The sequence below is a fragment of the Cebidichthys violaceus genome, unplaced genomic scaffold (assembly GCF_023349555.1).
Source record: "Cebidichthys violaceus isolate CVI_PGR_0920_01 unplaced genomic scaffold, fCebVio1.0.p SCAF_35, whole genome shotgun sequence".
Lineage (NCBI taxonomy): Eukaryota > Metazoa > Chordata > Actinopteri > Perciformes > Stichaeidae > Cebidichthys > Cebidichthys violaceus.
The window spans coordinates 1,989,735-2,016,300 of record NW_027176539.1 but is presented as its reverse complement, the minus strand read 5'-3'; the positions used below and the strand labels follow the sequence as shown (position 1 = coordinate 2,016,300).

The 26,566-nt window shown below is 46.2% G+C and overlaps 2 protein-coding genes across 2 annotated transcripts in view; one reads left to right on the top strand and one right to left on the bottom strand.

The window, feature by feature from the left end:
• herc2 (HECT and RLD domain containing E3 ubiquitin protein ligase 2) overlaps window positions 1-20,975 on the bottom strand; it is a 42,999-nt gene extending 22,024 nt beyond the window's left edge. Inside the window, 38 exon segments of the mRNA XM_068725463.1 lie at window positions 32-224; window positions 313-500; window positions 583-774; window positions 854-1,005; window positions 1,117-1,253; window positions 1,460-1,636; window positions 1,885-2,018; window positions 2,106-2,301; window positions 2,416-2,543; window positions 3,227-3,359; window positions 3,496-3,710; window positions 3,789-3,939; window positions 4,160-4,263; window positions 4,346-4,522; window positions 4,929-5,114; window positions 5,207-5,362; window positions 5,873-6,057; window positions 6,281-6,459; window positions 6,671-6,795; window positions 6,916-7,144; window positions 7,248-7,448; window positions 7,912-8,105; window positions 8,957-9,208; window positions 9,705-9,818; window positions 9,927-10,084; window positions 10,231-10,382; window positions 10,528-10,716; window positions 10,791-10,823; window positions 10,825-10,965; window positions 11,701-11,872; window positions 11,982-12,086; window positions 12,184-12,325; window positions 14,368-14,468; window positions 14,709-14,931; window positions 17,343-17,474; window positions 17,563-17,656; window positions 18,846-18,954; window positions 20,890-20,975. Coding sequence (XP_068581564.1) covers window positions 32-224; window positions 313-500; window positions 583-774; window positions 854-1,005; window positions 1,117-1,253; window positions 1,460-1,636; window positions 1,885-2,018; window positions 2,106-2,301; window positions 2,416-2,543; window positions 3,227-3,359; window positions 3,496-3,710; window positions 3,789-3,939; window positions 4,160-4,263; window positions 4,346-4,522; window positions 4,929-5,114; window positions 5,207-5,362; window positions 5,873-6,057; window positions 6,281-6,459; window positions 6,671-6,795; window positions 6,916-7,144; window positions 7,248-7,448; window positions 7,912-8,105; window positions 8,957-9,208; window positions 9,705-9,818; window positions 9,927-10,084; window positions 10,231-10,382; window positions 10,528-10,716; window positions 10,791-10,823; window positions 10,825-10,965; window positions 11,701-11,872; window positions 11,982-12,086; window positions 12,184-12,325; window positions 14,368-14,468; window positions 14,709-14,931; window positions 17,343-17,474; window positions 17,563-17,656; window positions 18,846-18,917 — 5,812 coding nt within the window. The 5' untranslated portion in view covers window positions 18,918-18,954; window positions 20,890-20,975.
• Window positions 20,976-21,738: 763 nt separating this feature from the next.
• On the top strand, window positions 21,739-25,335 carry nipa1 (NIPA magnesium transporter 1). The gene is made up of 5 exons (XM_068725524.1): window positions 21,739-21,936; window positions 22,539-22,586; window positions 22,944-23,034; window positions 23,675-23,835; window positions 24,028-25,335. Exons 1-5 carry the CDS (start codon window positions 21,804-21,806, stop codon window positions 24,519-24,521), a joined length of 927 nt encoding a protein of 308 aa, XP_068581625.1. The 5' UTR covers window positions 21,739-21,803; the 3' UTR covers window positions 24,522-25,335.
• The last annotated feature ends 1,231 nt before the right edge of the window (window positions 25,336-26,566 follow it).

The window sequence follows — 26,566 nt, the reverse complement described above, 5'->3', positions numbered from 1 at the left end:
GGTTCGTACTGAGCCAGTGTCGTGAACCGACCTGTGTCGTCCTCCGTGTCAGAGTCCTCGGTCGGGGGCTGGGCTGGCGCCGGCGGCTCCGCCAGCTTCAGGTCGTATTTGCCCTCTTTGCCCATCCTGTAGGAGTTGGTACTGCTGGTATCCCACTGGACCCTGATCCAGCCGTCCTCTCCCAGCTCCCCGATGACCCGGCCGAGACCCGGTGCCGGACCGTCCTGGACAGAACATGCACGGGGGGGGTGTGTCATATGTTAAACATCCTCCACTACTTTACCGACGTGACTCTCGAATGGATCCACGTACCTGATCTCCCCACTTCCAGTCCACCCCCCTCATGACCCTGGTGCCTATCTTCATCATGGCAGCCAGCTCAGGGCCCGAGGCGGGGAGGGGGGTCGGGGCCGCCTCCTTTCTGGACTCCTCCAGTACCGTAGCGGAGCCTCCGTGTGCACACAAACTCAGGTCCTCCTCACTGCTGTCAGTGCTGGGCCCTGGAGACACAACGACAGGAGACACATGATCCGATCTGTGACTTTCATGCCGGGTCGCCCGTCCGCATTCAACGGTACTCACCTATGAGCCGGAGGATGCTCTGCGTCAGCGCCAACAGGCCCGAGTTGAGTAAGAGGCTGAGGCTGTTGGACCCGTGTTTCAGGGACAGCATGTGGACCATGGCCAGAAGGAAGCGGGCTTGAGGAATGGTGCCGAGACTCGGTCCCGCCGGGTTCTCATTGGTGATGGTCTGCAAGGGAACCGGCTGCACGCCTGCGTACGAAAACCGTCCGAGTTAGTCCGCGTGGAGGAATAAGTGCGTCGCACGGGGAGCAGACGGGTCACCACTCACCGAGCTCTTTGAAGCGGACGCCGGCCTCCAGCAGGATGTTGCGGACGTTCTGGATGGCCCAGGAGTACAACTTGCCGAAAGTCACCTCCAGCAGCATGCGGTTGAAGGGGGGGATCAGATCCACGTCCTTCAGGCAGTCAGACAGAGGCTCTCTGAAAAACACCACGACAACAGACAGTCAGCTTCAGCTTCAGCAGTCAGAACTGACAGCATGAATTCAAGGTCTTCTCTCGTTCCCCATAGATGTCGACCCGTTGACTCACCCGATGTTGGTTCCTTCCGGTATGACCCTTTGCCAGCCACAGAGCATGGCGTACTGCACCGACGGCAGCAGGAAGCTCTTAGAGGCCAACTTCAGCATGGTGTCGATGCCCTCCAGCCTCACCTCGGCTCTCTCCAGCTGCAAGCGAACAGAGTCGACCCGACAATTGGAAACAGGAAGTCTTATTGGCCAAATCAAATAGTTTACAGGATGTTCAACCTCTGTTTCTTCATAACACGTTCAATACTTGACTTGTTTCTCTACAGGGTTTGTATGAAGGTGATGAAGTAGTTTATAGATGATGATAATCCCTCCTCTCAGTGGAGGTTGTCGGTGACGATCACCTGTTTGAGGAGACACTTCCTCATCTTCTCCACGTCCAGCGGCTCCTCCTTCAGGGCGAACTCCACGATGGTGACCATGAGGCTGGACTGAGAGAAGACCCCGTGAACGCTGTGCTTCAGCCAGCGGTACTTCTGGACGTTGGCCACGGTGTGGAGCAGCGGATGCCATTTGTCCTGCTGGAGAGGAACAACACGGCAACGTCAGACTGGAATAGAAGACATTGTTTAGTCTGCAAACTAAACCTCCAACATACATCTACCTGAGATAAAAGATCTTCACGTGTGAGAGACATAGTTATCTCTTCATAACTGTCCGACAGACCGCTGAGAAGAAGCTAGTTTTAGATCATAAAAGTAAAGATGGATGTGTGTATTCTTTTGAATGTCCTGTGAAATGTTCCGATAATGAAGACCCTTTAAAGCACCTTGGACGTCTTGCTGGTGGGCGACTTCCTGTCGGCAGGCGTGGGGCTGATGTGGACATTAAGCTCCTCCCCATTGGTCCCTTCGTTCTCCAGCTTTGGCTCTTCTATGTCAGCAGACTCTGACTTCTTAGGCACTAATATGAAATAAAGAAGACATTCAAAGTGAGGACAAACGGATCCCCGTCGGGTGTGTTGTCTTCGTTTGGCTTTAAATGAGCCACCTCTTTTTTTCCGGCGGTCCCGGATGAGCTTCTGGGTGATCCTCCTCCAGCGGGGCTGAGAGCTCAGCAGCTTCAGTTTGGACACGATGGAGAGGTCGTTGCTCACCGCCGGACGCAGCTCGTTGAACAGGAAGCGCAGGCGCTCGATGACGGGGGCGCACACCTCCTTGTAGGAGCGACCCTGTTCCTGATGGGTCTGAAGAGAACAGAACACGCCGTTACTTTGCAACACAAGAGGTTCTAGAGTACATTCTCAGCTCAACGGTCCCTGCTCTTCATAGTAGACGAGCTAGAAGCAGAAGAATCCTACCTTGATTAAAGAACACTTGGCCTGGTAGACCATGCGGCACACGTCAATCACAGATTTAGGGAGGGACCTCTGCTTCCCTTGGTCCACACCTAAGGCACACTGACTGACAAGTGAGAGGGCAATGTGGCCTGAGGGAGGGAGGGAGGGAGGGAGGGGGGGGGGGGGGGAGAGAGAGAGAGAGAGAGAGACACACAGAGAGACAGAGAGAGATAGAGACAGAGAGAGAGAGAGAGAGACAGAGAGAGAGACAGAGAGAGAGAGACACACAGATAGAGAGAGAGACAGAGAGCGAGAAAGACAGAGAGAGAGACAGCGAGAGAGACAGACAGACAGACAGACAGACAGACAGACAGACAGACAGACAGACAGACAGACAGACAGACAGACAGAGAGAGAGAGAGAGAGAGAGAGAGAGAGAGAGAGAGAGAGAGAGAGAGAGACAATGTTAAGTTAGTAGTTACTTTTGTTTCCGTCTGTGAAAATGTTTGTGTTCGTTGTTGTAATACTCATTCCGGCCACAAGAGGCTGAAGAGCACCACTACCTCATGTTCTAAAGACTAGAAGCATTCATGTTCCCTTCCAGGTGAGATTTACTTTCTCAGCTGGAAAGTTATGCAACTTAAAACATGAATGCTTTTAGTCTTATTTAGAACATGAGGTAGTGGTGCACATCACCCTCCTGTGGCCAAAATGAGTATTACAACAAACACAAAAATCACCTGAGAAATCCTCAGGAACTTAGAAAGAGAATCCTCATTAAGAAATAAAAAGAAACATTTAAAAAGCAAAGTGAGGCCGGTGTGTAGGTTACCGAGGTCCTGATGTTTGAGCAGACAGCAGAGCAGCAGGCGGCCGACTTCCTCCACGGGGTGTTCGGGGGGGAAGGTGATGGGCGTGATCAGATGGTACTGCTTACAGCAACGCTCGATTTGGCACAGGAAGTCCTGCGACGACGTAACGACAACAACAAGAAGACCAGGTGAGTGAACAGAAACCTTCAGCTTCAGGGCTGCTGGACATGTATACATGAATTCTGCTGAAAGCTTCATGTTTTGTGCAGGTGACCGTTGCTGTCTGCACCTTGACGGTGTGGTCCTGAGTGTTGTTGTCAGCGATAGCCTGCAGGAAAGGCTGAGCGTGGTCGCTGAGGGTGATTCTGCGGGAGTAGAGCTTGGCCTTGTCCGGGGTGGTGCTGCCCAGAGAGCTGCAGTGGTCTTCGTCCTTCTCTTCGTTGTAGTTGTAGTGGATCTGACTGGTCTGCAGGCCGCCGGAGAAAATGGACGACTGGAGCCATTCTGTGCAAAAGAAACGCTGTTAGAAATGGAAGAATCTGAGTTTTTCAAACCAAGTTGCTTTGAAGTCCTTGGACCCACTGGCACATTCGATCTCCATGGGGGACAGCGGGGTGCTCTTGGCGAGGTAGGAGGCGTGGAGACCCAGCAGCAGCCCCAAGTTCCTCTCCGTGTCGATGAGCGGGGACGAGAGGCTGCTCAGGTCCGGAGTGGTGACCGTCTCCTGGTTCGGCTGTTTACGGTAAAAACACCACAGGGTCAAAGACCGGTTATGAAGAATAAAAAAAAAAGTCATTTTAGAAACACTGGGTCGGTCTCATTTCATCATTCTGTTCTTGTCTCATGATGTCATGTTTTAAATTGAATCAATAGTAAATATGTATTTGTATATCAGCTTAATCCCCTTAAATGGTGGGAATGAGAGGGACCCAGTGCGTCGGGACAGTCGGTACCTCCATGTACTGGCCCACGCAGAAGGCCTGCATCGACTCCCTGGTGTCCTCAAACTGCAGAGCAGCTTCCAGAGCGACCACCGGGTCCTCTCCTGCAAACTGGGCTGCAAGAGGAGAGACGCTGTTTCAACGAGGACAAAGAGAAAACTGTCTCAAATCTTCTGTAGGACTGCTGTTTGAGCTCACCGAGGACACTGTTTCCTGCCAGCGACTGGGACTGAGCCTGGAAGTCCTTGATGTCGTACACCTTTCCGTCGATGACGGTCCAGAATCCGCCGTCTTTGTTGTGGTTCTCCAGGTCGGCCTTGCGAATGAGGGAAACCTCCTCGTTGTTCTTGGAACTTTGTCCTGTGAAGAAGCATCCTGCCACAGCAGAAGAAGAGCTAGTTACATTCTACACAAATCTTCTCCTCTTCACGACAAGTTCAGGGGATTCAGGATCGTCGTTATTTCAGCAGCTTTCTGGAGATGAACAGATATCTTCTAGAGAAACTGTGTGAAGGACTGAAAGTGATCCAACAAGTCCTCCACCTCTGGACCACGCTGAGAGAAACATCTGTTAGCTCCTGATGTTCACTTTACATATTCAGACGAGAGGAACGATGAACACAGAAGAGAACGACGTCACCGAATATCTGAATATGAACGGCTGTAAGCGGGAATATTAGTGGAACATTTATGAACCATGAAAACAGATTATTAGGATTGGTGTCTTTCCCAGAATGAGACAATAAAGCTGAATGAGTGTAACCGAGTCAGTGTATTATACCCATAATGCCGGGCCAAGCCAGATCCTCATTATCGTCCCTCTCATGACCCGGGGCCAGGTGGTTGAACCGGTCCAGGTGCTCCAGGAGTCCGGCCAGGAGAGGGATGGACCCGGTCTCCTGCATCAGACCGGCATCGATGGTGAGGAGGAGGACGATGGACACCACCAACTCAGGCAGCAGCACTCCTGTCAGAGCAGAAACATCCAGAACTGTCTCACGAGTTTGCTTGAAAAAACAAGCAGTTCTGCACATGAAGTGTCAGCAGAAGAGGGATTACCAGTTAGATCTCCTTCAATTACACGAGAGACTTCAGCAAAGTGGCGGCGGCCGGTGGAGGCGATGCTCGTCGCCACTGGGAGGATGTCTCCGATGTGAGTGCACAGCAGGGCGATGTACTTCTTCAACAGGGAACCAACGCCCAGGAGCTCCGGGTCTGCAGAGACAAGAGAGATCAGAGAGTTCCCCCATAGAGCTGGTTCTCAATCCCTGATCCGCACTGATCCACTCCACAGTTCACCGTTAACCATCACAGTGTAAATAAAGTTTAACGTTAACCATCACAGTGTAAATAAAGTTTAACGTTAACCATCACAGTGTAAATAAAGTTGTCCTGACGATGGTTCTCCTCCAGTATTCAGTAGAACATGTGGTTCTAGTCTCTAACGGAGGTTCACCTCAGTTACATTATGATCTATAATTAGTATCCGCGGTATAACAATCATGATCATGGATCTAAAAGTTATATTTGTTCCCTCGTTTCTGTTGTGCTGATCTGATCCATGAGTCTCATGGTCTCATGATCTCATGGTCTCATGATCTCATGTTCTCATGATCTCATGGTCTCATGGTCTCATGAGCTCATGGTCTCATGATCTCATGATCTAATGGTCTCATGGTCTCATGGTCTCACGGAGCTCCTCTCATCTGGACTGGGTGGACTCACTGTATCCGTTGACGTTCTCCGTGCCGTTGACCCCGAGGTACAGCTTGCTGACCAGCAGCCTCTGGAAGCGCAGCAGCAGGTCCAGAGACGCAGAGCGCTCCTTGCTGACGTGCTCCGCCTCCAGATAGTTGGAGATGCGGCGAGCGACGTCCTTCAGCCTCGCGATGGTCTGAGAGGCGATGTTCCTACAGAGATTAGAAGGAGTTCACTAGAGAGACAGTATCTGTAGTTCCTGGGCAGGTTATTACAATATAGTGGCCTCATGTTATCAGTACAACACACAATAAAATACATGAATACGTTACAAAAGTAGCAGATGAGTGAACCTGCTGCATCTGTATTTTAACACACAGTCCTCTCGCTGCAGCAGGATGACCTGACTCAGAGTGGGAGGGTCTTAACGAGTACCTCAACAGCTGCTGCACGAGCTGCACCAGAGGCAGGCTTTGCTTCCCCGCCGACTCGTAGATGCCCGTGTTGATGAGGTCTTTGTCCAGCATGGCGCGACACCGCTGCATGGTGGACGCGTTGGCCTCCTGCTCGTCAATCTCCTTCTCCTTCTGAGCCTCCTTCTTGGCTTCAATGTCCTGTTAACAGAAACACACAGTATCCAGTGAGAGGAGTTCAGGGACGTGGATGCAGACGGTTTTATCCATTAATGTCTCATTGTAAACAACCGATCAGTGTTTAAAGCAGCAGGAGGAGAGCTAGGAACGTTAGCAGCGCCGCTAACGGCTAACCAACCGAGGTTCACTTCAGTCACATCAAGCAGAGGAGCGATGCGTCAAACACACCGACCTGTATCTCCGCGGTGATCGCTGCATTCAGAGCTGATTCTAACCCTCCGTCGGCCATCAGGCTGCTGACCAGCAGGTCGATCATGAAGCGACGTCCAGGACTCACACTCATCTCGTTTCCAGACGCTGGGAGACAAAAGAAACACCAAACAACAAGATAAGACCCTCAGCCTCTCAGTCCCTCCTCTCAGAGCTAGTGGACCGTTGAGAGTGTTTAAAGCGGTGCTGGTGACGATGAGCTCTCACCAGCGTTGGGCAGAAGGGAGGACAGCGCTCTCGCCCGCTCCTCGGCGGTGGGCAGCAGCACCGACCAGCCGCTTTGGAGGACGGCTTGTGCGGCCGCTTGCACGGAGTTGAGCACGCCGGCGTTGCTCGCTAGGACCACCACGGTCTGTTTGAGGTTGTTCAGCAGCACGCTGCCCAGACCCAGACCCAGCTCCTCTGGATCCACCTGGTTACTGATGGCTGCATGGAGCTGAGGAGGATTCAGAGATGTGTATTTATGTGATTATGACCAGCAGAGAAGGTGTGGAGAAGCGTTATTGTTGAGAAAACCTAGAGCTTCTAAAGAGGTCTACCTGGAGCCGGAGCAGGTTGAGCGTGGAGACCACCATGCACTCCTTCTCCTGTGGGGGGGGCCAGTCCGAGCTGCCGTCCATCCCCTCGCTGACCTGTCGCAGCAGCAGGTCCAGCTGCTCAAAGGTCACGGAGCAGACGTCCACCACGAAGGGGACGCGCTGCCCGACGGACCACTCTGAGCACGAGGACCAGGCGAAGCTCTGACCATCGCCACCGAACACAGAGGAGTTATAACATGGTTCAGGTTCAAGAAAACAAGGAACGCACACACACATAAAAAAAAATAAAAAAAGAATAATTAAAAGAATATTAAAAGAATAATAATAATAAAAAAAGAATAATTAAAAGAATATTAAAAAAGAATAATAATAAAAAAAATCATTAAATAATATTAAAATAATAATAATAAAATAATCATTAAAAGAATATTAAAATAATATATTAATAATTACAAAATAATCATTAAATAATATTAAAATAATAACAATAATAAATAATAATTAAAGAACATTAAAATAATAATAATAATAAAAAAGAATCATTAAATAATATTAAAGTAAAAATAATAATAATAATAAAAGATAATCATTAAATAATATTAAAGTAAAAATAATAATAATAAAAGATAATCAATATCAAAGTGATAATGAGGCGGTGCCTCACCTGTCCGGGGCCACAGGAGATGCCCACGATGTGCTTGGCGTTGAGTCCAGGCAGAGCCTTGGGCTGCTTCTTGTTGGAGAACAGCGTGTCAAAGTGCTGCAGCTTGTCGTTGCTCCCCCAGCTGTGCACCTCCCCGTCGTCCGTGAGGGCGAGGCAGTGAGTCGAGCCCACCGCCACGTCCACCACCTTCTTCCCTGCTCGCCGACACAACAGACGCACGTCAGTGTCTCTGAAAGCTTCATGCTGAGGTCCTTTAACAGGAGGTAGTGAACAGGTAATAAGGTCCTCATAAGAGGTTATGAACAGTATGTCACCATGTGGTAATAGCAGCATCACAAACACATTTATTGTTAGATTATAAGATAAAAGCCTCTAATAATCATTTATAAAAGCATTCAACTATTTTTATTTTATTATTATTTAATTGTGAAAACTTTACAAAGATGTTCTGTTGCTTTATTAAGATTAAAACATGTTTATGTTTATTTAATTAACGGGACAATGGACATTAATTAACACGAGCCATCATGTTAATTCATATATTATTATAATATATATATATATATATATATATATATATATTACATGTTATAATATATATATATATATATATATATAAATAGAATAATAATATATTATTATAATATATTATATATATACATTATTACATATTATTATTATTATAAATTATTGTATATATATTATTATTATTATTATTATATATTAACATATTTAATAAATGTATAATTAAGTATGTCTTAAAACTAATAAAGCACCAAAATAAAGGTTTAACAATTAAATAATAGGTAAGTTAGTAAAAAAAATCAATAAATGTGTTTATAATGCTTTTATTAACGTTCTTAAACGTCTATAAACTGTTAAGTTCTTATAAATGTGTTATTATCTAACAACAAACACGTTTAAGATGCTACTATTAGCACTCAGTCCTACTGACACATACTAATGTTAATAAGCATCTTATAAGGGCCTTATTACCTACTACCTGACCTTTATTACCAGAACGCGTGGTTGAGAACGGACTCACCCTCCAGGCTGTCGAGCAGCTTCGGGTAGCGGACGTGCTCGTCGGTGCCGTGTCCGAGGCGCTGGTTGTCTCCCTTGCCCCAGGTGTACACCTGCCCGTCTTTGGTGAGGGCCACGGAGAACTGGCTGCCGCAGCACACCTTCACGATGTCCAGGTCCTGCAGCTTCTCCACCAGCTTGGGCGTCTTGCAGCCGTCGCTGCCTCCTCGGCCCAGTTTGCCGTAGTCCCCGTCCCCCCAGGACCAGACCTGACCTGAGGAAGCACACGGAGACAGTGAGGTCCGGTCCCTCTGAACAGACGTCGGCTGGGAAACGGTACCACTGTTGTTGTGTACAATTGTGGGTTTATTTTATATTTTCCAGAATCGTTCCTCACAAGATGTACGAGGTCATCGTCAAATAATCTATTTACTCATTTTTTATAATAAACAATAAAAGTTTGATATAATAAACCAGGTAAATAGTCTCTGCTTTCATTCCTCACATGTGCCGTCCTCTTGTTTAACGTCTCGTGTCTTTACGTCTCTGGGTTCCACTGGTGAACCCTGAGTTTAACGTCACGTTGCTATGAATTGTGGGTAATTCCCTCAGGCAAAGTCTGCCGAAATGCGGACTTCCAGAAAGTGTTCATAAAGGACTCAAACGCTGAATGATTTTGACATCAGGACAGAACTTAATCCCTTACAGATTTAACGTGAACGTCCCTCAGAGTGGAGATTAGGATTTGGACCTAAAGGTCTCGTTCTCACCATTCTCCGTCACAGAAAGCGTCTGAGCGTCACCGCTTCCACACGCCACGTCCATCACCTTCAGTCCCTTCAGCGCCGTCACCAGCATGGGTGTGGTCTGGTCCTCGCTGGAGCCTAGAAGCACAGCGGCAGGACAACTGTTAGCGGTGAAACAGGAAAAGAAATCACAAAAGATGGCGTTCATCCATCCTTGCGGTAAGGTCGACGCAGACGGACGCTCACCGTGACCCAGCCGGCCGTAGTTCCCTCGGCCCCAGGTGTAGAGCTCCCCGTCGGCCGTGATGGCGGCGCTGTAAGTGCTCCCGCAGGCGATGTGCACCACGTGCTTTCCTGTCTGCTTCCCATTGAAGGCTGCGATCATTGTGGGCTCCTCCAGATACCTGAAGATAACGTGAACGAGGAGATGAAGACGCTTCTCAGGAATCTCTCTAATAAAACGACGATGAATGATTTATGTCTCCAGCTTTGCTTTAAGTGTGTGAGGAGACTCTGAAACACCAGCTGAGCTCCTCTCTTATTAGCTTACGTGGTGTCTCCATGTCCAAGGCGTCCCCCGTCCCCACAGCCCCACGAGAACACCTCCCCGTTGGACGACAGGGCCAGGTAGTGCTGCCCGTCGGGGTGAGCCGCGAGCTTCACCACCTTCCTGGAGCTCAGACCGTGGATCAGCATGGGAGCCTGAACACAACATGACACAGAGACTCAGTCTGCAGCGGACACGGAGCAGAACCACGCAGCAGCAGCAGCAGATGTTCTGAATGAAGCTGGTTGGTTAGATGAAGGTACGTTAAGAAACACAAAGCACCTGCACCACAGAACTGACCAGGGTTGTGCTCTTGTAGTTCTGGGTGTAAACGGCACCGCTGCTGGACAGGATGAGGAAGCCCTTCTCCGAGCAGACGATCTGAGCGACCCCGAGGCTCGACAGGCCTTTACAGTGGATGGGCCCGTTCACGTTGGCGTAGAGCTTCCAGCCCAACAGGCCCCAGGCGATCACCTCCTGCAGGGTTCCCTGCAACACAAGGAGCACTGAGCACCAAGACAATGAACCGGGACCTCTCGTCTGCAGCGATGAAGAGTCCTCACCTTGTGTGACGTGGGGGAGTTGCAGTGGGGGGGGGCTGCAGGGGGAAGCTAAGCGGTCCAGGTGAGCCATGATCACCACGGCCGTCTGCCGGAGGTCGATGGCAAGGTCGTTGTCCTGAGGTAAGGTCAGGTAGCGCAGGAAGCTCTCGTTGGGACTCATCTGGGCCGTGAGGATCTGGAACCACAGCAAGCGACCGAAGACAATAACGTCACGTTTAATAACGTTAATAACTTTATTTACACTCTGATGGTTAACGTTAAACTTTATTTACACTCTGATGGTTAACATTAAACTTTATTTACACTGTGATGGTTAACGTTAAACTTTATTTACACTGTGATGGTTAACGTTAAACTTTATTTACACTCTGATGGTTAACATTAAACTTTATTTACACTCTGATGGTTAACATTAAACTTTATTTACACTGTGATGGTTAACGTTAAACTTTATTTACACTCTGATGGTTAACATTAAACTTTATTTACACTGTGGTGGTTAACGTTAAACTTTATTTACACTGTGATGTTAACATTAAACTTTATTTACACTGTGATGTTAACATTAAACTTTATTTACACTGTGGTGGTTAACGTTAAACTTTATTTACACTGTGATGGTTAACGTTAAACTTTATTTACACTGTGATGTTAACATTAAACTTTATTTACACTGTGGTGGTTAACGTTAAACTTTATTTACACTGTGATGGTTAACGTTAAACTTTATTTACACTATGATGGTTAATGTTAAACTTTATTTACACTGTGGTGGTTAACGTTAAACTTTATTTACACTGTGATGGTTAACGGTAAACCCTGAGGGGGATCCGTACGGATCAGGGATCTACTACGGTCCGTTACATCACTTTGTCTCACTGTACTTCTGGTTCCAGAGGGACATCCTCACCTCAACCTCCTCCTCAGGAATGGGCTCCTCCTTGCTGCTGTGTATGTTGTGGAAGCGCTGCAGGAGGGGCAGCAGAGGGGCGCTGGTTCCCTGGGTGGAGCGCTCGTTGTCCATCTCTCTGGTGCCGCTTTCCCACAAGCGCAGCAGCAGCAGGACGGCAGACAGCAGCTGACTGGACACGACACACAAAGACACGCAAAGACACGCAGTGAGCGGAGAGGAGACGTGTTCTATCTGAGGCAGGATGTCTCGAGGTATCGAGGGGGTTCTCTTCTGGTTACCTGAGGGTGCCCCTCTGCACAGCCAGCTCCAGCAGGATGGCCAGAGCGAGGTGCTGGTCCTGCAGAGGAATGTTGCCTTTGGTGCTGGCGCTTCCGTGAACGTCACTGGTCCCCAAGAGAAGGCACGACGTGAGAATCTCAAACACGTCTTACGACATAGAAAATGAGCGACTGATAACAATGAAACATGAATGAAACCAACCTGAGGAACTTGGTGGCCCGCTCGACCACCTCGAGCCACACCGACGACACGGTGCCCTCGTCGAACAGCGTGGCTTCTGGTAGAGCTCGCAGCGCATCCAGAGACTCCTGGAGCAGCTCGCTGCAGAGGTCCGCATCGTCTCCTGGAACAACACAAACCTCCTGCTTGATATACAGCAAACCACACACAGGGAACCCAAACATACACAGAGAACCCAAACATACACAGGGAACCCAAACATACACAGGAAACCCAAACATACACAGGGAACCCAAACATACACAGGGAATCCAAACATACACAGGGAACCCAAACATCTACAGAGAACCCAAACACACACAGGGAACCCAAACATCTACAGAGAACCCAAACACACACAGAGAACCCAAACACACACAGGGAACCCAAACATACACAGGGAACCCAAACATACACAGGAAACCCAAACATACACAGGGAACCCAAACATACACAGGGAACCCAAACATCTACAGAGAACCCAAACACACACAGGGAACCCAAACATCTACAGAGAACCCAAACACACACAGAGAACCCAAACACACACAGGAAACCCAAACACACACAGGGAACCCAAACATCTACAGAGAACCCAAACACACACAGAGAACCCAAACACACACAGGGAACCCAAACACACACAGGGAACCCAAACATCTACAGGGAACCCAAACATACACAGGGAACCCAAACATACACAGGGAACCCAAACATCTACAGGGAACCCAAACATACACAGGGAACCCAAACATACACAGGGAACCCAAACATCTACAGAGAACCCAAACACACACAGGGAACCCAAACACACACAGGGAACCCAGAAATACACAGGGAACCCAGACATACACAGGGAACCCAAACATACACAGGGAACCCAAACATACACAGGGAACCCAAACATACACAGGGAACCCAAACATACACAGGGAACCCAAACATACACAGGGAACCCAAACATATACAGGGAACCCAAACATACACAGGGAACCCAAACATACAGGGAACCCAAACATATACAGGGAACCCAAACATACACAGGGAACCCAAACATATACAGGGAACCCAAACATACACAGGGAACCCAAACATATACAGGGAACAATCTGCCCAGCGTGAGGGCAGAACCAGTGAGACGTGTTCACCAAATGTATTTTAAAGTACATTTAATGTGTGTTTACCTTCCTATCACTAGCTCTAAGCAGCGCATGATTCATCCTCATCACACCACTACTGAAGACAAGTTTGGTTCTTGAACCTCTCTGAGCATCAAAGCTGTTTAAAAACGGCCCCTCTGGAGCCCCGACGTCCAGTCAGACCAAACGGTCCTCGTGGCCCTGAAATAAATATGTAGGACTGGAACATGTGTTCATTCAGCAGGAGAAAGAAAACACTGTTCCAGGAATACAGATACACCGAGGATGGGAGGCTCAACTGTGTGTGTGTGTGTGTGTGTGTGTGTGTGTGTGTGTGTGTGTGTGTGTGTGTGTGTGTGTGTGTGTGTGCGTATATATATCTCATGTTACAGGAAGGCTCTTTATCCCCCCCCCGTCCCTGAGGACCTGCAGCTCTCATCAGCACAAACGTCTCTACAGTGAAGGACGTTTAAAGAAGCGCTGTCACTTTAACTGAGACACGATCGCACCGCGTGATCAATTACTATTCAACTTATTGATTCTATGTCACTTGTAAAAATCTAATTTAAGTGAAACTCTACGGAGGTCACAGTCTGTGGTGGTGGCTTTGTACCAAAATGTGTTTTCATGCATGAAGAAATGATTCATTTTATTCATATTCATGACTATTGAAGTGCATATAAATGCCCTTTTATAACGTGTTTCTCTGGATGCCTTTGATGTGTTATAATAAAGCCTTGTTGATGAAGAAATAAACTTGATTCATCTCATTAAGAGGACTTTCCCGTTTCAGTGAACCAGATTGTGAAGTTCATGATCTTAAAGCAGCAGAAACGTGACCCACGAGTCTCCCTCTGCCTTTAAAACCCCTGCAAACACCACCAGCCGAGGCTACAAACATTAGCATTGAGACATATGTTGTGTTGTTGACTGTGAGCGTGTGACACATGGTGCAACACACTCGTGAACAGCTGGCCGGCTATCACCGGCGGCACCGAACAAGACGTCTTCACTGTCGCATTCCTACCTGACCTCCAGGCTCGACGCAGGAAAGCAAAGGCGAAGGAGAGGGCCGCTCTGGAGCCCACTCTGGCCAGACCCTCTACACCTTTACTGGCCGGACGAGGGCTGGAAACACACACACACACACACACACACACACACACACACACACACACACACACACACACACACACACACACACACACACACACACACACACACACACACACACACACACACACACACACACACACAGAGAGAGTGAGACCCTGCACACCTGGATCACCAGCGGTCTAACCGCCCGCTCACACTCCTGCAGACCCTCTGATCCTCTACCAGAACCGTCTCCGGCTCTGACCTCCTCACCTCTTGTTGTCGGCGGCGGGCAGCGGGGGGCTGGGCGGGCCCTTCCAGCGGACCTTGTACTTCTCCTCCATCATGCTGTGGCTCAGGGAGATGAGGTAGCGCTCCAGGATGACGAGGCGCTGGCGGAGCCGCTGGGCCGACAGCGTGCTCTTAGCCATCTGAGCCGAGAGCTTCTGCTGGTCGTCTACCAGCACCAGCAGACAGTCCTTCAACTCTGTCTCGTCTATACACACACACACACACACACACACACACACACACACACACACACACACACACACACACAATTACTTCTCACAGAAAACTCTTTATTTCGAGTGTTCAAACTGTTCAAAATATAAATGAACATTTGCACGTCTTCTTTTTTATGGTAATGATATTATTGGTATTATAATATTACTAGAATTAGACTCCAGTTGTCCAAAAGTCAACATTTATCAGAAAAAGATAAGACGTAAAAATTTCTAAAATCCACGACATGTTTTTATGTAGCCTTTTAAAAAACTACAAAGAACAGTTTCCAAACTCATTTAATCCGATGAAGGTTTTGTATTTTAGGGTGATGACCTCATTAAATATGACCTCATTAAAAGCTTCATTCACTAACCTCAATAGAAGCTTTGAATGGATGGTTTAGTCCTCAAATCTATTAATACATTCATAAAAATACTCATAGTAACAATTTGTCCAATTATTATTCTTATTCTTATTATTATTATCACTTACGGTTTAGAATAATTATTTTTTTAATAATATTCTTCTTATGTGATTCAAAACTAATTTCTGGCAGCAAGACTTGAAACATAATGTAACATATATCCTCACATTAAAGTTATACATAAATATATATATATATTTATATATTTATATATCAAGAGATGTAACAAGTCAACAACAACATGAAGCAGAAGACTCTCTGACTGTCAACATATTGATACATTTAACCTGCTGAAGATGTCTTCATTCAGAGGACTATATGTAGAGAAAGATCTGGAAGTTACACATTTATGTCTGTAATTTATGTCATTTATGTTTAACTACAGTAAGTGATAACCCCCCCGCTCTTCATTACACAAACAGCATGGTGTTAAAAAAACAAAAAAGGTCCCATGACCCCCCCCCCCCCCCCCCCCCCCCCAGCGGCCGTCATCACAGCTGGTCCTTTGTTTTCTGTGTGTGTGTGTGTGTGTGTGTGTTAGTGTGTACGTGTGTGTGTGTGTGTGTGTGTGTGTGTGTGTGTGTGTATGTGTGTTAGTGTGTACGTGTGTGTGTGTGTGTGTGTGTGTGTGTGTACAGCAGCGCTGCAGGAAAGATGAGATGAGCCAAAATAGCAGATCAGAAATCCACTTAAGCTTCCTGTAAGTCGGCCCGGTGGTCGTGTGAGCAGCACTACGGTCAGCTGTGCTCAGCCCTCACAGTCCGACTGTTCATCACACATCTCTGCTCATGAGAACCAACACATGATCAACCCTGTAGAACACATCGTGTGGTTCTGACTGCAGAGAGCGACATGTCTGACGCTCAGTGGAGAAGCAGGAAGTCAGCTGACTGGACTTTAAAGAGTCCTCCTGTCTGCTTTTATCAACTCATGTACTGCAGTAGAACAGTGACTGTGGAGGAGAACCTCACACAGAACGTCTCTACTGTCTCTTTAAGGACCGGTGACGGAGCACTCGTCTGTGTACAGATCCAGTTACACTCCGTGTAGAATCAGAGCGTGATGTCCTGGTTCAATAAGAAGAAGCCTTCACTATCCGTGTCGACCCCCCCCCCCCCCACCACCACCACCACCGCCCAGCGCTTATCTCCCACCACAGTGACGCGGTCCCGCCCAGTCCAGCCAGTAAACAGCCCCGGGTGAGAGGCGCTAGCTCCCCTTCTCTGGGCCACATTAGAACCCCGACCGAGAGGTAAAAATAACCCCTTCAGAGCGGCGGAGGGTAACTTGTCACGTCTCACGTGTCAGCAGCGACTCTGGTCAACAGAGAGGGCGACCATGTGTTGAAATGGTCAGAATGCTCCCATCGGGTCCACATCTAGAGGTTGTGAAACCGTCTGCGGTCAGCCTGGGATTAATTACTTGGAAACAGAGAGGCGTAAAATAACACAAGTCACCAACAGGAGAGCGGTGCAGCATCGTTAGGGATCCCCCAAAACCTGGTTCTAAACAGGAACCGGTTCTATAGCAGAGTATAGAGGAGGTGCAGAGCTCTCTGTTCTGCTATCTGTACTTTCTTAGTTCTGCAGTGAGACGTCCTGGTCTCAAACGTTATCTCTGTCTCTCCGTCTGTCTGTCTGTCTGTCTGTCTCTCTCTGTCTGTCTGTCTGTCTGTCTCTCCGTCTCTGTCTGTCTGTCCATCTGTCTCTCTCTCTCTCTGTCTGTATCTCCGTCTGTCTCTCCATCTCTCCATCTGTCTGTCTCTCAGCCTCGTTCAGGTAGCTCTGTCTGTCTGTCTGTCTGTCTGTCTGTCTGTCTGTCTGTCTGTCTGTCTGTCTGTCTGTCTGTCTGTCTGTGTCTCTCTCTCTCTCTCTCTCTCTCTCTCTCTCTCTCTCTCTCTCTCTCTCTCTCTCTCTCTCTCTCTCTCTCTCTCTCTCTCTCTCTCTCTCTCTCTCAGCCTCGTTCAGGTAGCTCACCTGGCTGCCGGCCCCAGTCCCAGGTCTCGATGATGGAGTGATGAACGGACGTGGACGTCTCCTCCTCCTCCTTCTTCTCTTTGTCGTTGGGCTCATCTTTCTTCTGAGTTCCAAAGCAGTCGGTGCAATCCTCTGAAACCACGGAGAGACATTCGGACGTTCAGATAAAGCGAGGACCTGAAGACAGGTGTGTCACAGACAGTGTGGGTGAAAGCCTCACCTGGGTGAGCGGATTCCTCTCCGTTGAACGTGATCTCCTCATCTTTCACCATCTCGTTCCACATCTCACACAGTCCCTCTGGAGAGAAGGCTCGCTGACCAAGCAAACGACAAGCAAGAATCAGCACATCTGGAGCATCTGCTTTACTTTGATCAGTGTGTGTTCACACCTTCATGTGTGCTTTGTAGTGCTTCTGCCTCAGTGGACACAGACTATATATACTATTATATTGTCACTACTCCCCATCCTGTTTCTCAATAACCACACGTCTTATTTCCCCGTATCTTATTCCTCTTAGGGAAGTCATCTCTGATCCATTTGAGCTTCTATCTATTAGCTCTTTCACCAGGAGCACCAGCCAGAGGTCTCTCTCTCTCTCTCTCTCTCTCTCTCTCTCTCTCTCTCTCCTCTCTCTCTCTCTCTCTCTCTCTCTCTCTCTCTCTCTCTCTCTCTCTCTCTCTCAGCCTGTCAACCCAGACGACCCGTCTGAGACGAGGCCGGTGAAAGCACCACGCTCAGCAGAAACATTCAGAACAATCAGTGTCCGCTCGACCCATCTGCTCCCACTGAATGGGCTTTTTGCCGTTTGCTGTGATAAAGTCTGTCTGACATATGAAGCTCAGGACAGGTCGCTCCTCTATGTGCTACAGTAACGTAATCGGCACGTCGCCGTGTCATCGCCACAGCTGGTGCACCATTCACGCTTCGCTCTACTCAGAAACTCTCACAAGTGGAAAGACAACTCTTGCTTTTCAAGGATCCAATGTCTTCAAAATGTCACAAACATGTTGGCTCACAGGCGTCACCAGAGCGGACACGAAACACTGGAGCGGCCTTCAGCGCCGCAGAGAACACGACACGCTCTCTCAGTTCTGGAGCGCAGACCGAGTCTCGGTCCAGAGGGCGAGGCGGTGGATCCACAGCGCTGCATCCTGATCTCTAAATCCAGCATGTATGAACAAAAGTCCTCATAATTACAGCCAACATGGGCTCGTTTACACAACATTATGGGCTACACCTCTTCACACATCACAGGAGGAAACTATAATCACGTGAGAAAGAGGTTTGAATCAGTGTGTCAGTTAGACTCTGTTAAAGACACAGGATGTTCATCATGTATAGAGCAACACATAATATCCTCTCTATGTTCCCTACGTGATGCGACACTGACAACCTGTCTAGAAACAAAGCAGCTTCTACAAGAAACTGAACAGCACAGAGGTCTGGTCTCATCTGAGACAGCAGTACGTTCATGTGATAGTCCTGTCTCTGTGAACACACACCTGCAGGTCTATCTTCAGCCATTTGTCATGAAACCTCAGCTGAGCATCGAGGGTAAAAGATGGAGAAGGCATCTTCCCCTCTCCTCTCCCGGCTGCAGACGCAGCCAACCTGCAGGACAGAGAGACGGAGGGATTAGAGCCACGAGACACTTTCACAAAGACCACGATCCACATCTGTGAACACTGAGGCAGCGGCTGCAGGTCACTGATGGAGGAGCGAGTTGTCAGGAGGACAACAGAAGAAGTTGAGGATGAGTCACGTTGTCTACATCCAGAAATGTTGTGGTGCCCCGACGCTGACGGAATGAAAAGCTTATTACATGTTTATGATTATGAGTCAGGAGGGTTCATGTCTTCAGTGTTATTCATCTGTTGTTTCTACTCTGGTCTCTCTTTATGAATAACGGTGACTTGTAAGCCCGGCATAATATTTATACATGACACAATAATAACAGTAAAGTTTAAATAAGTGCCTGTGAACCAATGAGGTCATTTGCCCACGACCTTAAGTGTGAATCTTAAAGATGTTGATTTAAATAGAAGTCTGTTAAAGTCACCGTCTATTGATGAATGAGCTCATGGCCCACTGATGAAAGCATCGCAATATTTATTATTTGCAGTAATACAAACTGGGTGTTTGTGGCCAAACTCCTGGGAAACAAATGCTGGATTACAGTTTTCTCCATAGTGTGCGCATACACACACACACGCACACGCACGCACACACACACACACACACACACACACACACACACACACACACACACAGACACACGCGCACACACACACACACACACACACACACACACGCACGCACGCACGCACGCACGCACGCACGCACACACACACGCACGCACGCACGCACGCACACACACACACACACGAAGCTCATGTATCAACAAAAAGACTCCAGACTGTTAAACATTGTTTTCACACAAATAGAAAGTCTAAATCTACCAGAAAGTAAATGACAATAATATTCTATAACATAGTGAGGTTGGACAACAGAAGCCTGTTTATGATTGAATTTAATACAAAAGGTAGTTTAACAGATGAAAACTTAAACTAACATGAGGAATATCAGCATGGCCAATAAATATTATCACCCAGATGTAAACAAACCCAACACCAGCTTATGAAACATAGAACTTCTATATATATATATATAAGTCCTATATATATCTATATATATATAGATATATATATATATATATAGATAGATAGATATCCACTCACACATCTCTATCTAATTTGACCTCAAACTGTATTAATATTATCAAACATATATTATAACAAATGGGAAACCCAACATATGACTGACTCCCTCCTATTATAATGTAATATATATATATATATATATATATATATATATATATATATATATACATATATATATATATATACATATATATATATATATACATACATACATATGTATTATATAATTCACAACACAGCTACCAGACGTGTTAACGTCACATCTACATTTTACTGCTTTAATTGGTTAAAGGAATGTTACCAAAATGCTGCATACTTTATCTGAATCAACCTTTTATCAAGTACTTCCAAGTACATGCAATTTACATACAAATACTACTAATGTAACGCGCACAACTGTGACGTCACCTTTGCGTTATAGCTTATAATTCACACGCACGAGTTTCAAGGTCTAAAAGACGTAATAACGTAATCCACAAATATAGTTAACGTTGTTAGATACATGAGGAAAAAACGAGTAGCATTCAATGCTAGCACGAGTAGCATTCAATGCTAGCAAGGGCACAGTCTCCGTTAACTGTGCGGCTAAGGCTAACTAGCATTGCTAGCTAGACGGCTAGCTTTAGCCGCACAGTCTCCGTTCACGTTAGCTGTGTGACTAAAGCTAACTAGCACTGCTAGCCTAGACAGCTAGTAAAAGCTACACACCAGCTCATCATCATTTCGTGCAACGATTAACGGGCAACCGGAGACGTGACGTACCGGAGACTTTAGCTACACAACCGGGGTAAACATGTCACTATTTTCTGACAAATGTCTAAATTACCTGCGGTGTCTTCTCGAGATTATTCTCGTCCGCTCAGCTGCTTTGCTGCATTAAACAAGACTGTTCATAATATGGATTTGATTGACAGGTCGCCGACTGAGGCACGAGGCATGGAAACAAATTACGTCGTCGTCACCAGGGGGAGAGATTGGGGTGCGATTGATTTCACCGCAGCATCCCGCTGAGGCGGGGTTTCTTGAAGCGAGGTGACCGCTTTTGAGTTTTTATTCCCGCCCGCTCGTACCGAGCTGGATTATAAAAGGAGCGCTTTGTTCGATTTCGAGGCGGGACATCGGGAGGGGCGGGGTTGTCCCGGAGTGAATACAAACCGCCCGCTAGATGGCACTGTGTCGCAGAGAATGTGGTCTTTATTTCACAGATGTTTTATTTAGATGCAGAGTTACATATTTGATATAGTTTAAGATGTTTATTTAATTATAGTTTATTTATTTCACAGATGTTTTATTTAGCTGCGGAGTTACATATTTCATATAGTAGTGTATAGAGTATATCTCTCTTTATCTATTGTATTGTATTAACATTTTAAAGTCATTAAATCTTAACGCTTTTTTATTCTTAATTCTGTGAACCTCTTTTGATCTCAATATATTCTTTTCACAGTATCTTTTTAATATATACTTTAATTCAATTCATTTCTATTCTATATTTATGTGTTATGTCTCCACATTAATACACCAAAGCAAATCGCTTGTATGTGAAAACCTGATTCAAAGACAGTATTGTTGACGCATGCGCAGTTTCGTTCGACTCCATCTACCATGGGGCAGCCTGGTACTTGTTGAACCGCGCATGCGCAGTGTCCCACTTTCCCAGTCCAAACTACGAAACTGGACAGTGGACCGTTCAGTCATTCTGCTGTCAAACTAAACTAAATAAACAGTTAACAGTGAAAAATGGCGGCCGAGTCTGAACCGAGCAGTGGTTCGTTCCCGGTGTGTGGAATAGTGATAGCGGTGGTGTCAAGTTTCATCAACGGCTCCACTTTTGTGCTTCAGAAAAAGGGAATATTACGGTCGCGCGACAGAGGTAGACATTTTCTGTTCCGGTCACAAGACCAAGCTAAGCTCCTCCTCCGCTTTTATTCTGAAGTTCTTATGTGTCCCATAACATTATTATTCTGAAGTTCTTATGTGTCCCATCAAGTTATTATTCTGTTGTTATTGTAACCAAACTCACTGCCTCTGGATATAGAAGAACAACGAAGGATATTAAATACCTCTCCTTTAGATCTGGCTTTTATTTTGAAGTAATGCCTTAGTGTTAATCATTGGTTTTAAATTATTATTATTATTATTATTATTATTATATAGCCCTGTTGTTTATTTTATTTTATGCTATTGACTTTTATTTTAAAGTAATGCCTTAGTGTTAATCATTAGTTTTAAATTATTATTATTGTTATTATTATTTATCCCTGTTCAATTTATTTTACACTATTGACTTTTATTTTGGAGAAATGCCTTAGTTTTTAAAAGTTAATCCTTGTTTTTTATTATTATTATTATTTATCCCTGTTGCTGATTTTATTACATTTACTTATTTTGTCTGACACATCTGTATTTATTTTTTAGTGAAGCACTTTTTGCTGCGTCATGAATAAGTCACGTTGATCATCTGTGTTCCTTCAGGAGCCTCGTACCTCTCAGACGTGGTGTGGTGGAGCGGCACACTGTCCAGTGAGTACAGCGCCACCTATCGACTCTGGAGGGTTCAGCAGCTTGATTCATATTTAATAGCTGAGCTGGATATACTATTAAACAGTATATTAAAGATGTCTGGAATACAACTATTTGTTAAAAAAAACATTTCAGAGATCCACAATACATTTTTTCTGTCACTCTATCACTCTGTCACTCTGTCACTCTATCACTCTGTCACTCTGTCACTCTATCACTCTGTCACTCTATCACTCTGTCACTCTATCACTCTGTCACTCTGTCACTCTATCACTCTATCACTCTGTCACTCTGTCACTCTGTGTCTCTGACATTCACTCTCCTCACATGTTCTGACTCGCTGCTCATTGGTCTCAGTGATCGTCGGTCAGATTGGGAATTTCCTGGCGTACAACGTGGCCCCCGCTGTGACCGTGACCCCTCTAGGAGCCCTCGGGGTGCTGTTTGGGTAAGTCTCTAAATACTCAGCAACGCACAGAAACCAGACTCAGTGTAGTCCTGATCCTCTATGAACCAGTCTCAGTGTAGTCCTGATCCTCTATGAACCAGTCTCAGTGTAGTCCTGATCCTCTATATGAACCAGTCTCAGTGTAGTCCTGATCCTCTATATGAACCAGTCTCAGTGTAGTCCTGATCCTCTATATGAACCAGTCTCAGTGTAGTCCTGATCCTCTATATGAACCAGTCTCAGTGTAGTCCTGATCCTCTATGAACCAGTCTCAGTGTAGTCCTGATCCTCTATGAACCAGTCTCAGTTTAGTCCTGATCCTCTATGAACCAGACTCAGTGTAGTCCTGATCCTCCATGAACCAGTCTCAGTGTAGTCCTGATCCTCTATATGAACCAGTCTCAGTGTAGTCCTGATCCTCTATATGAACCAGACTCAGTGTAGTCCTGATCCTCTATATGAACCAGTCTCATTGCAGTCCTGATCCTCTATGAATCAGACTCAGTGTAGTCCTGATCCTCTATGAATCAGACTCAGTGTAGTCCTGATCCTCTATATGCTCGTCATCGGTGCCACCGGGTCGGATGACATGGCCAGCAGAGACCGGCTCCTCTCAGACCTCCCTGTCGCTGCTCTGCAGGGCGGTGCTGGCGTCTCAGGTCCTCGGGGAGCACTTGAACGTCGTGGGGAAGCTGGGCTGTGTGCTGTGCTGCAGCGGCTCCGTGGTGCTCATCATCCACGCCCCTAAAGCCCAGCCTGTGACCTCCAGACTGGAGCTGGAGGACAGGCTGTCGGACCCAGGTGACTCAGTAGAACTATGATAGAGGAGGAGCGCGCTCTTTTATTGTTTCTTATCATATTCTATTGTAAATCTTCATATGTTGTATTTGCATGTGAAAACGTGTTGATGAACCGTGTCTGGTTCTGATTTGTGAATAAGTCCAACATGAAGTCCTTCCTTTAGTACAGTGTCTGTCTGTCTGTCTCCTGCAGTGTTTGTGGCGTACGCCCTCCTGGTGCTCCTGCTGCTGGTGGTCCTGATCGCGTGGATCGCTCCGGCTCACGGATCCTCCAACATCCTGGTCTACGTGGCCATATGCTCCCTCTTGGGAAGCTTCACCGTCCCCAGCAGCAAAGCGCTCGGCCTGGTGGCGCCGGACGTGTTCGGGTCCGACGGCGCCGGAGCTCTGCCTCTGTTCCTGGGTTTACTGGCGACGCTGGCCGTCAGCGTCCTCCTCCAGTTCTTCTTCATCAACAGGGCCCTGGAGAGCTTCGGCTCCGGCGTGTTCGAGGCCGTGTACTACGTGGCCTTCACCTGCAGCGTGATCCTGTCCTCGGCTCTGCTCTTCAGGGAGTGGACGGCGCTGACGGCGGCCGACGGCGTGGCCGTGCTGAGCGGGCTGACCACGGTGGGCGTCGCCGTGGTGATGCTGCGCATCTCTCAGGAGGCGTCCATCACGTGGAGGACGAAGAGGAAGACGGACTGATGAAGAGGAGTTCATGTTTACACACTGACTTTATACAACACTTTTATACGTGACGTGTCCAAACGTGTTTAATAACTTGTTTCATGATTGTTTATCTTCAGACATCCTTTGTGTTTTTTTAATTTCTTTATTGGTGCAAAGGACCAGTACACAAAACAGAGGTACACTGACGTACAGTACTGATAGGAATACTACTACTAGTTTAATAACTTTATTTATACAGCACCTATAAAAACAGAGTTTACAGACAAAGCAGCAAAAACAACAGTGAGACCCAACAAAGACAGAGCAATAGATTCTACAGAGCAATAGATTCTACAGAGCAATAGATTCTACAGAGCAATAGATTCTACAGAACAATAGATTCTACAGAACAATAGATTCTACAGAGCAATAGATTCTACAGAGCAATAGATTCTACAGAGCAATAGATCAAACATGTTTACAGACTTTCTTCTATTTGTCAGACAGTGTTTAATCGTGACAAACCAAACATGATTTTACATTTTAAAAAATTAAAACGTTAACATTTTTTAAATGTCAATAAAAAAAATTAAATAATTAAAAATAAATAAATAAAACGTACATTAATACGTACATTAATTTAAATTAATACAATACAAAATGTGGTTTAAATTAAAAAAATATATTTTAAATTGCATTTTTTTTATTTTTTAAATACATTACATTAATTTAATGCACATCAACAAATGAATGAGTCTAATTGTCCACTCATTTTGGTTGCTCTGACGCTATAGTTTATATTATATATAATATCATAATACATAAACACGGATATGAAATCGTGCTGAGTTGTACTTTAAGATAACGTAAAGTGTAGAGTGACTACAATAAAACAATAAAACAATAAAGACTCGACTTTGTCTCCACTTCCGGTGTGTTACTACCTCTGTGGTGGTTTGTGGACTTCAACCTGCTGGAGGACTCCCACGGTTCAGCGGTCCATCTCCTTTTGATAAGCAGAAGAAGAAGCTCGCAGTGCGGCAGTCGTGAAGAAGAAGCTCGCGGGTAGCTATGCGACGGTTAGCCACAGAACCCGGAAGTAGGCTAGCTATTAGAACCCGGAAGTAAGCTAGCTATTAGCTAACCTCCAGCTGCTAACACGTTAGTTCTCGTTGGGTAAACCGACCGCCACCTTCTTGAACAGGTATTAAAACTCTCTATTAAGACTTCTTCTCAAAACCTAGCAAGCAAACCGGATATCCGCATTATTCGTCTTTTAACGCTAACTGACTTTAGCTAGCTAGCCTGCCAGCTAGCTAGCCGTCGCGCTAATGCAAGCTAACGAGAGATATCTTCGCATTTAAATGCCGTTAAACTGGTTTAAATGTAACGCAGTGGTGCCGCCATGGTGCTGCGTTCACTGGGTGGTAGTGTAGTGACATGTAACAGACGGGTAGTCAACGAACAGGCAGTCTGCTGCTGGTTTATTGGAGGTTCCCAGCAGCTTTGTAAATTACGCCTCAAGGCTACGGAAGTCATTACCCATGTAGCTTCTGGAGCTAAGCTACAAAGGAAGCTTATTTTACACTTCACGTTAGCTTTGGACGAGCTGTGACATTTATGATTCAGGCACGAGACGTTTTCTTGTGTTGAGAGTTTTAAGCATATTTTTTTATTTTATCTCATTTTTCTTTTATTATCAAGTGGCTGTTATTTTCCACCTTACGTTATGAATTGTATTCATTATATCTTCATTTAATTTTAATTTTTATCACCGTACGTTTTATTTTCTATCTTGCGTTATTGCGCTTTATTCATTATATTTTAATTTTATGTATTTTTATGTTATTATAAAGTGGGTGGTATTTTCCGTTATATTTTTTATTGTTATCTTGATTTAAATGTTATTAAGTGAGTGTTATTCTAATGAATTGTGTCCTTGTGTCCCAGTGTCTTGTGTGTCTCTGTGAACAGTCACAGTGACCTCACTGGAGTCACACCCTGAACTCTTAGTCTTCACATGTTCTGTTGACAGAGTTGCACAATGTTGTGTTAATGAATCAGACTCACTTCAGAGACTG

Bases quoted from the DNA above. Each gene is read 5' to 3' on its own strand.
- nipa1 (XM_068725524.1), top strand. From the start codon at position 21,804: ATGGCGGCCGAGTCTGAACCGAGCAGTGGTTCGTTCCCGGTGTGTGGA. The intron at 23,035-23,674 runs GTAAGTCTCTAA...GCTGCTCTGCAG, and splicing joins GCCCTCGGGGTGCTGTTTGG to GGCGGTGCTGGCGTCTCAGG. The intron at 23,836-24,027 runs GTGACTCAGTAG...TGTCTCCTGCAG, and splicing joins GGACAGGCTGTCGGACCCAG to TGTTTGTGGCGTACGCCCTC.